The sequence below is a fragment of the Rhinoraja longicauda genome, chromosome 3, assembly GCF_053455715.1.
Source record: "Rhinoraja longicauda isolate Sanriku21f chromosome 3, sRhiLon1.1, whole genome shotgun sequence".
In the NCBI taxonomy this organism is placed as follows: domain Eukaryota; kingdom Metazoa; phylum Chordata; class Chondrichthyes; order Rajiformes; family Arhynchobatidae; genus Rhinoraja; species Rhinoraja longicauda.
Genome location: NC_135955.1, coordinates 52,510,872 through 52,524,134, shown reverse-complemented (window position 1 = coordinate 52,524,134; position 13,263 = coordinate 52,510,872). Strand labels below are relative to the sequence as shown.

Genomic DNA, 13,263 nt, shown 5'->3' with positions numbered 1-13,263 from the left:
TATGGGGAGAAGGCAGAAGAATGGGGTTGGGAAGGAGAGATAGATCAGCCATGATTGAATGGTGGAGTAGACTTGATGGGCTGAATGGCCTAATTCTACTCCTATTCCTATGAGCTTATTACACAGCCAGTGAAGCAGCATCTGTGGAAAGAGAAACCAATTATTTTTCAGCCAATCTTCAGGGCGTCCAGTCAATGTACAATGTATTGGTGAGGCCGCACTTAGAGCATTGTGTTCAGTTTTGGTCACCCTTCTATAGGAAGGATGTCATTAAGCTGGAAAGATTGCAGAGAGGATTTACGAGGATCTTGCCAGGACTTGAAGCCCTGAGTTGTAAGGTGAGCTTGGGCAAGCTAGGACTTTATTCCTTGGAGAGCACGACTAAGGGATGATCTTAAAGAGGTGTATAAGGTCATGAGAGGAATAGGTAGGATGAATGCAGTCTTTTACCCAGAGTAGGGGAATCAAGAAACAAAGGACATAGGTTTAGGGTGAGAAGGGAAAGATTTAATAGGAACCTGAGGGGCAATTTTTTTCACACAGAGTGGTGGGTATATGGAATTAGCTGCCAAAGGAGGAAGTTGATGCAGGTACTAAAAAAACATTTAAAAGTCATTCAGAAAAGTATATGAATAGAAAAGTTTAGAGGGTTATAGGCCAAACGCAGGCAGGTGGGACGTGTAGATGTGACATCTTGGTCGGCATGGGCAAGTTGGGCTGAAGGACCTATTTCCGTGCTATTGACTCTATGACTATGGAAGGGTGAAGGGTGAACAGTTTTCAAAGCAGAGCTGGGAGGAGAAAGGTGTAAGACAAAAAAATTACATGGAGATAGGTTAAGGCAGATCAGGTGATAAGGAACGTGAGTATTGAACGCTAGTGAAGTATTTTAAAGAAACAATGTAAGAAAGGGGCATAAGCATGATAATGGGAAACAATGAGTGGGCGGTTTACTTTAGGTTGGAAAATGCAGTGTTCATTCCAAAGCATGCCCAGGCAGAAGATAAAATGTTGTTCTAATTTACTTTGGGCCTCATTGTGGCATTGGAAGAGGCCACAGACATGCAGGTCAGAACAGTAGTAAGATGAGAATGAATGTGGCATGCATCAGGAAGCTCATCCCAGTACACTAAGCACAGGTGCCATCACCCAATCTGTATTTGATTTTTCCAGTGTAGAAGAGACCACATTGAGAACACTGAATACGGTACAGTAGATTGAGAGAAGTGCAAGTAAATTGCCTGGAATGGTTGCTTTGAATGGTTGGAAGGGAAGAAATGAATAGATAGGTCTTGCATCTCCTCTGGTTGCATGACAAGGTGCCACGGGGGAGGGGTGGTGAATGGGGACGGAAGAGTAGATCAGGGTATCATGAAGTGAGCAGTACCTGCAAAATGCAGAAAAGGGAGAAGAGGGAATTATGTTGGAGCTTGCAGAAATTGTGCAAACTAATTGAATGTGGACGCTGGTGAGTGAAAAATGAGGACCACGAAAATTCTATTTCAGTTCTATCTGGAAAAAAAGTGGTTCAGAGCAGACGTGTGGAAAACAGAGGGAATGCAATCGAGAGTTCCATCCACTATGACAGAGGAAAAGCCATTTTTCTGGAAGGACGAGGACATTTCGGAAACAACAGATTGGAAGGCCTCATCATTGCGACAGTTTTGTTTATATGTTTTTTAAAATTACTGCTCCAAAGAACAGCAGTGAAATACTTGATGCAGAACCTAATGCAGGTTTTAAACCTGAAACATCGAGCATTGCTTTCCACCCACAGATGCTGTTAGATCCACGAATTCCTGCAGCAGAATGTTTATTGCTCAAGATACCAGCATCTGCAGTCTCTTGTGTCTCAAAGCCAACCAGCCTGCCTGATAGCTTGTCCACCATCTTGTCCATTTATTCTCTCCACCACCAGTGAACCATGGTTGCTGTATGTACTACCTACAAACAAAGCTGTGCAGCAAAGGAACCAGTCGTTTGGCCCGTGATTTTATGATGAACATAATGCCAAGTTAAAATAATCTCCTCTACTCTGCATGTGATCACTAGCTTTCTATTCCCTGAATATCTACACACTTATCAAAAGGCATCTTAAATGCCACTATCATATTTGCCTCCACCAGCACCATTGGCAGTGAATAGGCACCCATCACTCTGTGTAAAAAGCTTGGCTCACACATCTCCTTTAAATGTTTCCTCTTAAAGCTATGCCTTCCAGTCTTTGACATTTCCACCATGGGATAAAGGTTCTGACTCTCTACCAGATCTATGGGTCAGTCAGAATTTTATATCCTCAATATCGTCAACCAACATTCTAATACAAGTTTCTCCGACCTTGCCTTATAGCTAATTCTAATCCAGGCAGCATTCTGGTAAACCTTTTACTGCGCCCACTCCAAAGCTTCCACATCCTTCCTGTAATGGGGCAACCAGAACTGCAGACAATACTCGAAAAGCAGCCTAACCTAAGTTCTATAAAGCTGCAACATGACTTTGTGACACATACTCAATGCCTCAACCGATGAAAGCAAGCATACCATACGTTTTCTTTATCATTATACTTACCTGTGTCGCCACTTTAGTGAGCCATGGACTCGGAAATTCAAGAACTCTCTGTACATTAATGATGTCAAGGGTCTTGCCATTAACTGTTTACTTTCCCCTTACATTCAACCTCTCAAAGCTCAATCCCTCATACTTGCTTGGATTAAACTCCATCTGACAATTCTGTGCCTATTTCAGTAGTTGCTCCATAACCCGCCATATACTTTGACAGCCTTCCTCACAGTCCACAACTCCACCAATAGTGTATCGCTGTAAAATTACTTACCAACCCATCTACATTTACATCCAAGTTGTGTGTGTAACACTTCTTAAACCTGCGACATCTACCATCTAAAAAGATAAAGTCAGTAGAAATATGGAAAGGTAAACACCTGCAAGTTTCATTTCCGAACACAACATCCACACTAAGGAACAACTTGTTGTTTCATCACTCCAGGAATTCCCTAATCACTTTCATATCACCTTAAATCCTGGCTTTGCCTGCAAGGTCCATATTCATGCAAAGGATAAACAAAATGGCACTGGTTTCTGCAGCAACCTAGCAGCTTTTGAAATTTTAATTCAGTCAGACAGGCACTGCAACAGTAGAATTGGACATTAGCTCTGCTTTCTTTGTTATATGTCTGCAATTTTTTTTTCCCTGTGCCTTTGACGTGATTTTTAATAACATTCAAGTGTCCATGGGATTGGTAGACAATTAATATGAATGTAATATAAACTGTCTGAAGAAGGGTCTCAACCCAAAACGTCACCCATTCCTTCTATCCAGAGATGCTGCCTGTCCTGCTGAGTTACTCCAGCATTTTGTGTCTATCTTCGGTTTAAACCAACATCTGCAGTTCCTTTCTACAATATAAATGTGAAATCAGGCTTCATTGGCTTTTTTTGTCATTCACAGAATATGGATGCTGCTGGGAAGACCAACATTTATTACCTTTGAAAAGGTATCCTGATAACCTGATTTTAGACTTCTGCATCCTAAGCCGTAATGGTACTTTCAACACTGTTGTTGGTGAAGTAGTTCTATAATTTTAACCCAGTGACAATTAAAGTATAGTGTGTCTTACAGTGAAACTAGAGGTGAGCTTTTGGTCTTTGCTATTCTATTTAATAAACGTTACAGCTTTGACCCAAGAAAAAATGGCAAATTGCTATATATTTTGTGGATGGTACACGCTACGGACCTTGCGTGCTTTAGTTTAGTTTAGAGATACAGTGTGGAAATAGGCCAAAAAATGATCACCCATTATCCCAGTTTCGCATTCTACACACTTGGGGCAATTTATGAAGCCAATTAATCTACAAACCTGCAGGTCTTTGGAATGTAGTAGGAAACCGAAGCACCCAGAGAATACCCACACGGTCATAGTCAGGGTTGAACCCAGGTTTCTGGCATAGTAAGGCATCAATGGCTGTGGAACTGTGCCGCCCTAAAGTGCTGCTTAAGGTGTGCAGAGTCCATAGTCAGGGTTGAACCCAGGTTTCTGGCATAGTAAGGCATCAATGGCTGTGGAACTGTGCCGCCCTAAAGTGCTGCTTAAGGTGTGCAGAGTGAATTTTGAGAGAAGTGTATATGATACAAGTCAATGGACTGTTTTGTCCTGAATAGTTTCAAGCTTTTGCGTGTTGTAATAGCTGCCCTCAGAAAAATGGAGAGTACTCCATCATGACTAGTCTTTCATAAGTGACAGAAAGAAGTTAGGGAATGAAGAGATGAGAAGATCGTTGCTAATTAGCTAGCCTTTGACCTTCTCTTGTAGCCACAGTATTTATAATAACATGCCCTGTTAAGTTTATGGTCAGTAACAAATCTCCAGGGTGCTGATAATGGGTGATTGAAACAGGCCAGTGCCACTAAGCATTAAAGGGAGGACATTGGGATTTATTTTGGAAATGGTCATTGGCTGGTAATTGTGCAGCGTGAATGTTACTTGCTGCTTATCAGCTGTAGCTTGAATATTGTTCAGGTTTTTATCCTTGTTGGCATGGATGGTTTCATCTTCTGAGGAGTTCTAAATGGAAGTGAGCACCATATAATAATTACCAATCATTCACACCTATGACCCGACTTGAAATAATCCCTGGTGCAAGCTAATGGATAAAACCAAATTCTGAAACAAAATATTAATAATTCTAACAAAACCCAAAATCTTTTAATATTTTCCTTTCATTTCTTCCTTTTCAATAAAAAATACCTTGGACTGTTTTTTCAAATTTATCATCATAGAAACCCCATTACATCTAAAAATACAAAGCTCAGTATAAAGCTGGGATGATTTGTACTTGTATCAATAAAGGTTATTTATTTCATTGGTGCATGAAGTGAGGACTGAACATGAGGCACTAATTAAAAAATGCTGCAAGCAAGGTACAAATTTGTTCGATACACAGCCATTAAGAATAGCAGCAATGTTTCATCACAGTGCATGCATTGTATGTACATTTTATTCACTGCTTCCTTCTCATGAACAGTAAATTGAAAGATGATTTTTAATGATAAAAGGAATGACACTTCTGTCACTAACTACACTTTTCATGGTTCAAATTGAACTACAAGAATTTAAGAGAAAGTTGTCCGAACAAGAGCAGTCCAACATGTAAAGGGTTTATCACTATGTCTGCTGGATAGGTATTTAATTTGCAATAACATAATTCTTAGATTATTGCACATTGTTGTTCTTAAATCCTTTGCACTGGCTTCATGAAATGTAGTTAAAGCCGCACCGTGATTCTCAGTATAATATTTCTTCAGATAGTCTAGACATTAAAATTCAGAATATATGGTTCAAAGTGCAGATGTAGCTCTGAAATAAATCAAGCTGTAGTTAGTTTTATTTCTTTTAAATTAACTGGACATTCTGCTCTGAGGAATTTAATTGCGTAAAAATACGTCTTTCAACGTTATCTGATTTTAAAACCACCATTTTGAACAGCAGCAAAAAAAGAATAATCCAGATCACCATCAGTTAATGGAAGGAGAATTTCCTTAATATATTAAGGGGATAGGGTAATTTCAAATATTAATGTTCATAAAAGAAAATTATTTCTAGGCACACTGAGTTTGCAAGGCTCTTGACCATTGGGGATGAAAACCTTTTATCAAAATGATTTCTTTTTCTTAAATAATTTGGCAGCATAAGAATGGGACAAGACCTTCATATAAAACTCCATGAAAACTAATATCCCCATCTGCCCAATTCAGCTTATATAATAATAATTATTATGAGTATCTAAAATCTGTAACATTTTTTTGTATGGTCAATGGTCAGTCCTAAAGTACACAGTTTTTAGCTGCACACTTATTTTCTGGATCAGGTGCAAAATACAGCAAGGTATTCATCCCTGTAGTTTCCTTTAAATGTAATTTATATCACTCTAAATAATATTTAGAAATTTCATTAGTCATTTTCATGTACCTCCACAATATGACTATTCACAAAAACGGATTACCTTGTATGAAAGGTTCCTTCAAGTGTATAATATAAACCCATTTACCTCAAGTTCAAGTGCATTCTGACAGCAAGTACTTGTACAAGCATTTCTGTTATATTCTCTTCTTGTTATAAATTTATTTTATTGTTGTGCCCTTCACCGTACCAGGATTCCGATGTGAGATAAATATTTAGCATCTGCAATAATCCCTCGAACACACAATTATACTGGCAGTAACCCTTTCACAAGAATTTATAGTTTTGCACTGAACAAGATTCATTGTTTCACATTTTGGTGTTTTGTTATTAATATTTATTTCTATATGATGGACAAATAATTAAAGCAAAGTTATGCTCAAGATAAAGTTTTACATTTATACTATAGCATTATTAGACTTTTATTGCAGGTTTCAGCTTTTGGTATCTAAATTTAAAATTAGAACCAGCTCCATGAATAGCATCTGAGCTATACATTAATACTCAAGACTGACAAAATAAATCTTAGAAAGATTTATAGGAATTTTACAAATTCTACACAGTTTCAAAAGATAATTTACAACAGCCACCATTACATATTATTTCAAGAATATGACATGGGAAAGCAAAGTACATAATCTTCATTTTCAATGTAATCTTTGCTATATATATACACACATACAAGTAGGAAGTACATAAAGCTATTTTTCAAACATTCAAGCTTTTGAAGTTGCACAAATATGATGTATAACTTAATTCTGCTGTCGGTTGAGATTAAAGCCTATGTGGTGAAGTGATGAGTTAATGAACCGGCTTTGTAAATGTTATGGTTTCAAGTTTGAGACAAGACTATAAGATAAAAAATAACCAACCTTTACAACATACGTCACACCAGGTCCCAGGATTTTCTCATTCGAGTGCAGCCACCCTCGTGAGGGTTTATTTACAAAGCCTCCACTGTGATTCCAATCCTCTCCACCCAAGTGAATATCTTCTATCTTGGTCCTCTTGTCCGTGCCCATTTTGTTCACGTCCTGCTGAGAATACGGAGTGGAGGAGACAGGGTTACATGTGTCTACTGCTGCTGAAACCGAGCTAGGAGTGCTTGAACAGCCTTGCTGCTTCGAAGAGGCAAGGTCTTTCAATGCAGAAGACAGATTTTTGATGCCCAACAGGCTGCCTGTGCTGGCAAATTTCAAATGGGACATCTTTTGCATGAAGTTGCAGAGGGTCGTGGGCCCATTTTCCTGGTCCTTATGGAGCACCTCTGGTGTTTCTTGGTATGAAGATGCAGCAGATGTTGTTGCTGTCGTCGTAACAGTCGAGCCCTTGGCGTTCATTGATAAGTTGTGTATAAGATCATCGAATGATGTCACTGAATCATTCCTGAAACGATTATACTTTGTACGGTGAAGCATGCCCTTCTATATGGTTTTCTGTACATGTATATCCAGATCTGATGCAAACTTAGAATGCATTAGTTCCACTATGCCAGATCTCTCATAGTGCCAACAGCAACCTGCTCAACCCAGGCAAATAAATACCCACAGAAATGCATCTCCAAAGTGCACAGGTAAGGGCCTGGTACAGTTGTACTTTGCCAAGACAGAGATCACCGTCCTGCTTGGAGCTGCCAAGCTGCTCGCAGCAAAAGCATGACTCACACAAATGAGAAGACCCTTTTCAACAAAAGGCTCACTGAACACTGCAAATCACTTCCTGTTGCAAAACCATCCACCCACTTACAGCACACCAGAACCAATCAATTTTCAAATTTCCCATTCCCATTTTGATAGAAAGGCATTTTCACCCAAAGCCGTGGAATTTTTCTTTTTCCGAAAGTAAACTGCTCTAATCACCAGGAATTTCACCTTCAGCAAAATTATTCCTTCTTATATATGTTATTGTGCTCGAACATTCGGTCATTTAAACTCAGCAAGCTAAACACCCTTCCCTTTCTGAATACAGCTGTTATATAGCTTTACAAAAATCCCTGCATATGTCTATGTGGATTAAACAACACATCAAATGACAGAAAACCATCTAATCTTATTTATAACAAAGTCACAATCCTGGATTTGAATAGTAAAGGAACTGAGAAATAGCTTTAACTTTCTGCAATAATACAGACGAGTGTAATAAAAACCATGAAATCAAATACATCTGCTCTAATTTATATAATTCCATTTCATTCATTTCAATTTTAAAACTGAGTATCGAAAGGTAAAATAAAATATACTACTGAGCATTTTCACACTTTCCTCATTTAGCAATGTTTTTACAAAATAAAATTCTCAGAATACTGTACAACTAAGACAGAGCGACAGCAGCTTCGGCATTTTCAATAGTGGTTTATTCCATTAAAATGAATTGAACTGTTTTCCAAAGCTATAAGGCAGCATTAAATAGTGCTTTTCATTTTTACCCACCATTTTAGTGATAAGTTCCTCCTTCACTGCAGAGAAACACCATTATTAAGAGGCATAATGTAAATCTCATTCATAATCTCTGCTGCATTAATTTCTCTATATTTTAACACAGCTCCCATGCATTCTGTTTAGAAAATAATTAGGTTTTAATACAATACCATCTCATTCCAGCATGTATAAAAAATAAGAATTTTTTTATCCAATGGGAAAGTGATGTTTCAAATCATTTATATTTATTTGAATGAAATGGTAAGGGCGCATACCAATAATTCTGTGAATGAAATAAGGCCTTGCTGCATCTGCCAAACAATCCCTTGGGTGCTAATGGCTTTATCCAATGAAAAAGAACTTGGATGACTCATTCAGGATAGGATTTCTGAATAGTGGATTCTTCCATTTTCCTAACAGGTGTGTTTCTTTCATATATACAAGATAAACTAATTACTTCAATTCAGTAGTATCTGCTTGAAATTTAACAAAACAAAATGCACATTTAAAAATGGTTGAGGCAGACTTGAGATGCTAATTTAATTATAGCTGTCTCCTTCACATATATTTTTATCTGACCCCCAAGAAGATGCATCCATCTGGTCCATTCACATCGGCAAAGTGGATACATACCATTCTGTTCAGTTTTTCTGTGCTTTGAATGTTAATGATTTTATTGAAAATATCAAACTGTTGCAGATATCAGACTAAGGAAAAAAATATTTTTGATTATATGTCCGCGCTGTAAAGTTGCGCCCAGGCAATAGATTTTTACCTCCAAATGGCATTGAGTCATTAAATCAAGAATAACATGAATTTGGTTATTATGTAAAAGAAAGCTCGAAGTAAGATTTTTTGACACCACATAAAAATGGCAAACAAAATATATTGTGTATTTAACATATCAAATTAATATTCAAGTGCATGGGGTCTACTGAATATTGTGGTAAAGATTCAAAATTATTTATTCAGCAAGCTGAACCATTTAAAGAGCCACTGTTTTAAATTATTTGAAAATAATAAAATATGTACTTGCTGTGTGCTATTCATGATCAAAGAAAATGTAAAGAATTTAAACACTTTAAAAAAAAATCGTTTATATTTATAACGTCCAATTGAAAGCTTGTCTGAATTTTCAGGTTAATGAGATACAATGACACATTTGTTACCAAATCAATCCTTTATTGCTAGTAGTAAAATAACACTGTGGCTAGAGACATTGTAATTCTAAATTCCATTTTGTTTAGATCAAGGAGAAAATATTTGACGTGTTCTATTTTTGCATTATCCCTGATGATACCTTCATAAATTCTATGTACTGTTATTCATAATCAATTGGCCTGCATGCAGCATTGGTAATTTTTGAGCAAAATGGGTTAATCAGGACCATCAGAAATTCCTGTTGCAGTATAAATTACTTCGTAAAGTAAATAATTAAAGCTGCAGCAAGAGCAAGAGCACAGGAAGCAGCACAGATTGGTTGCATGTAGGTGTTAAGGGCATTCATTTTTATCCAACCACTGAACAAAGAGAATCCTGCAATCTCACTCATTCACTGCTGCGTGACTCGCAACACAATGTGGACTGCAGCAAACAGGTCGCGTACTGCACAGACAATTGCCCTCATTACCATTAAAGCAAGATTTTTCCAAATAATATATGAGCTCAGTCATATAACTTAAGAAAAAAACCCACTTTCATTCAGTTAATCAATGTAACTTTGTTACAATTTCAGTGGATCATTGCTGTAACAGTCAAATCTTAATACTGAATAACTAGTCTCCAAATTTTTCATCCAATCCATGGATAAAGTAGTGCATGTAATAAAAGTGATGTAGATGTCGAGGACTTTGGCAGGTTGAGTCCGAAGTTCAAGATTAATGTCTGCATTTGAGGTGTTCATCGAGCATGAGGAAATGGAAGTAGAGGAAAAGTTTGTTTCAAGTACAGCCAAGCCTCGTTATTATCAAAATGAGAGTCAATAAAAAATGACACTCAGTACAGACCGGAAATCTCAGTATATATTACATAGCACCAACCTCTTCCATTCATGTATCATATTGATGGAGAGTAATTTTAGAGAGAATAACAATTGAAGTAGAGGATGCAGGTGAAAATGCTTGGAATGGGGTTATTTGTGAACACAAAACAAGTGTTCCTGTTAAAGATAGTTATGTGATATTTGTAAACTTTTGCCAATCAACATCCCACATCAGAAAGTATTAGAAAAGATGTAAAATCATTTCAACCTGATGCTGGAGACTGTGCAGCATTAAAGTTTGGAGCCTGCAATCAGAGCTCAAGGAATGTAATTGACAGTTATTTAATCTTTCTAACAAAATCTGATGTGGCATTAAAACTTCAGTGTGTGTGGTCCAACAATGGGAATAAGCATTCCCATTTCTGCTTATTAAAATCTGTTATATCTGATATCTGAATAGGCATGCAAGATAGCAATGTCTAAAGAAATGACCTCTACAAGCATGGATAAATTTCTGCCAGCACAGAATTTCAGTGTAGAGACTGATGGCAGGAGTTATGGTGAGAGGATTGACATTGAGTCGTCGTCACACGACAATGAGGGACTTAAAAAAGTAATTTGGTGGTAAACTCGTTGTTGCAGTGAGAACCGTTAAGCTCAAGTGTATCAATTCAGAGCAGCAAGATAATTTAAGGAAGGACACACGACTTCCAAACTCTGAATAGAGTATAAAAGCAAAACTAGTGGCGGTCAAGCAGTGACCAAATGGAAACAGTTGAGAACTACAGAAGAGAAATTTAGCATTGACAAGCCTAGTTACTATAAAGTGGACAACTGTAGTGAGTCCGATAGCGATGGATGCTGCAGTCAAAGTTTATTATACAGCTCTAAAAATCCCGTGACAATTCGCAACACTCAATGCTCTAGACTACTACTTAACGTCTTACCTAAAAGGGGTCCAACGCTAGACTGACGAATCTACCGCGCTAACCCACCTCGTGACCTCGCTGGCCAATCCGAGGGTTCGAACCCTTCCAACCAATCCCTATGTCCCTACATGACCCCCCCCAGAACCCTCGATACTGTACCGCACGGGCGCCCGGACCGCCCGACCCGAATGCGTACGAAGAGGGGAGGCCGGTACCGCCAGCGTGGCAGGAGGCGGGAAGGGCCCCGCGATGGAGACGATGGGGACTCCTTTGGAGGGGGAGGGAAGGTGGAGCCCGCCGGTATAGGCGATGGGGGCGTAGCTAGAAAAGGCAGAGTGCACCCAACCGAGGGCGGTGGAGGCACGAGGGGTGAGGGAAGGGACGCAGCTGGGGAAACAGGTGTGCCGGCCAGAGGTCGGCCCCGGCAAGGAGGTTGAGCCACCAGCACGGGACGGTCCGGGTCCAAGTGGGCCGGTTTGAGCCGGGAGACAGAAACGAGCTCCTGACGGGTTCCCACCTGTAACGTAAAGGTAACTGTCCCCCTTTTCAGCACCCGGAACGGGCCCTGGTAGACCAGCTGTAGAGGGGGGCGATGGGAGTCCCGCCGGAGGAAAACAAACTCGCAATCCTGCAAGTCCGCCGGCACGTGCACTGCTGTACTTCCGTGACTGGAGGCTGGACCTGGGGCCAGGGAACCTACCCGCGCCCGGAGAGAAGCCAAAACCAACGGGATGGACGACGGCAAGGGGGAGGACAAGGGAATAATGTCACCCGGCACCCGCAGGGGCGAACCGTAGACAAGTTCCGCCGAGGAGGTACCCAGATCAGCCTTAGGGGCCGTGCGAATACCAAGGAGGACCCAGGGGAGCTGGTCGGCCCAGTCAGGGCCGGTCAGGCGGGCACAGAGGGACGCCTTCAGCTGTCGATGGAAACGCTCTACCATCCCGTTAGCTTGGGGATGGTAGGCGGTGGTCTGCTGCAAGCGGGACCCATACAGCTGCGCAAGCGCGGCCCAGAGGGACGAGGTGAATTGGGCGCCCCGGTCGGTAGTGATGATAGCCGGGACGCCGAAACGGGCAACCCAATGTAGCGCCAGGGCCCGTGCACAGGAGGCCGCCGAGGTGTCCGACAACAGAAGAGCCTCCGGCCAACGAGTAAAACGGTCGACCACCGTTAATAGATGAGTATAGCCCCGAGAGTAGGGCAATGGACCCACCAAATCCACATGGATGTAGTAAAAACGGACGGGGGGAACCACAAAAGTCTGGTACGGGGGCTGGACGTGGCGGTGGACCTTAGAGGTCTGGCACGGGATGCAGGCGCGGGCCCAAGCGGCCACCTGCTTCCGCAGGCCGTGCCAGACAAATCGGGCGGCCACCATGGCCGAGGTCGCCTGGATGGACGGGTGTGCCAGGCCATGAATGGCCTCAAAAACCTTACGCCGCAGGGCGGTCGGCACCACCGGGGGAGGGCGGGGAAGGGAAACGTCGCACCAAAGTGTGGTACCTGTGGGGCCACACGCCACCTGTTCCAACCGCAACCCTGCGGCAGTGGAGGCGTACGTTGAGGCAGTTCCTTCCAGGCGCTGAGCCTCCGCTAGCTCCTGGAAATCCACCTCGCCCCCCACCGCAGCAACAGAGGAAGTGGCCGGCCGGGACAGGGCGTCAGCCACGGCGTTAAGCTTACCCGCGATGTGGCGAACATCGGTGGTGAACTCAGAAATGAGGGTGAGGTGCCTTTGCTGGCGGGCCGACCACGGATCAGAAACCTTAGAAAAAGCAAACGTGAGAGGTTTGTGATCCGTGTAGGCAACAAAAGAGCGGCCCTCCAAAAAATATCGGAAATGGCGAACTGCTAAATAGAGGGCCAGGAGCTCTCTGTCAAAGGCACTGTATTTCAGCTCAGGTTTTGCGAGCTGCCGGCTGAAAAATGCCAGAGGCTGCCAGTGACCGTTGACCTGC

The 13,263-nt window shown here is 41.2% G+C and overlaps 2 protein-coding genes across 6 annotated transcripts in view; both read right to left on the bottom strand.

Moving 5' to 3' along the window:
* Positions 1 to 9,043, bottom strand: part of shc3 (SHC (Src homology 2 domain containing) transforming protein 3) — a 104,131-nt gene extending 95,088 nt beyond the window's left edge. The window contains exons 1-2 of one of the 5 annotated variants that reach the window (XM_078396128.1): positions 9,026 to 9,043; positions 6,848 to 7,012 (exon numbers count right to left, since the gene is read on the bottom strand). In XM_078396128.1, coding sequence (XP_078252254.1) covers positions 6,848 to 7,012; positions 9,026 to 9,028 — 168 coding nt within the window. In that variant the 5' untranslated portion in view covers positions 9,029 to 9,043. Of the gene's footprint in view, positions 1 to 6,847; positions 7,673 to 8,404; positions 8,512 to 9,025 lie in introns of those variants that run through there. The other 4 variants (XM_078396127.1, XM_078396125.1, XM_078396126.1 and 1 more) reach the window with 4 other exon arrangements.
* A 1,593-nt stretch (positions 9,044 to 10,636) lies between these two features.
* Positions 10,637 to 12,683, bottom strand: LOC144592254 (uncharacterized). The gene is made up of 2 exons (XM_078396786.1): positions 11,499 to 12,683; positions 10,637 to 10,678 (listed from the first exon to the last, which is right to left on the bottom strand). The coding sequence occupies exons 1-2, from the start codon at positions 12,681 to 12,683 to the stop codon at positions 10,637 to 10,639; spliced, it is 1,227 nt and encodes a 408-aa protein (XP_078252912.1).
* Positions 12,684 to 13,263: the final 580 nt, after the last annotated feature.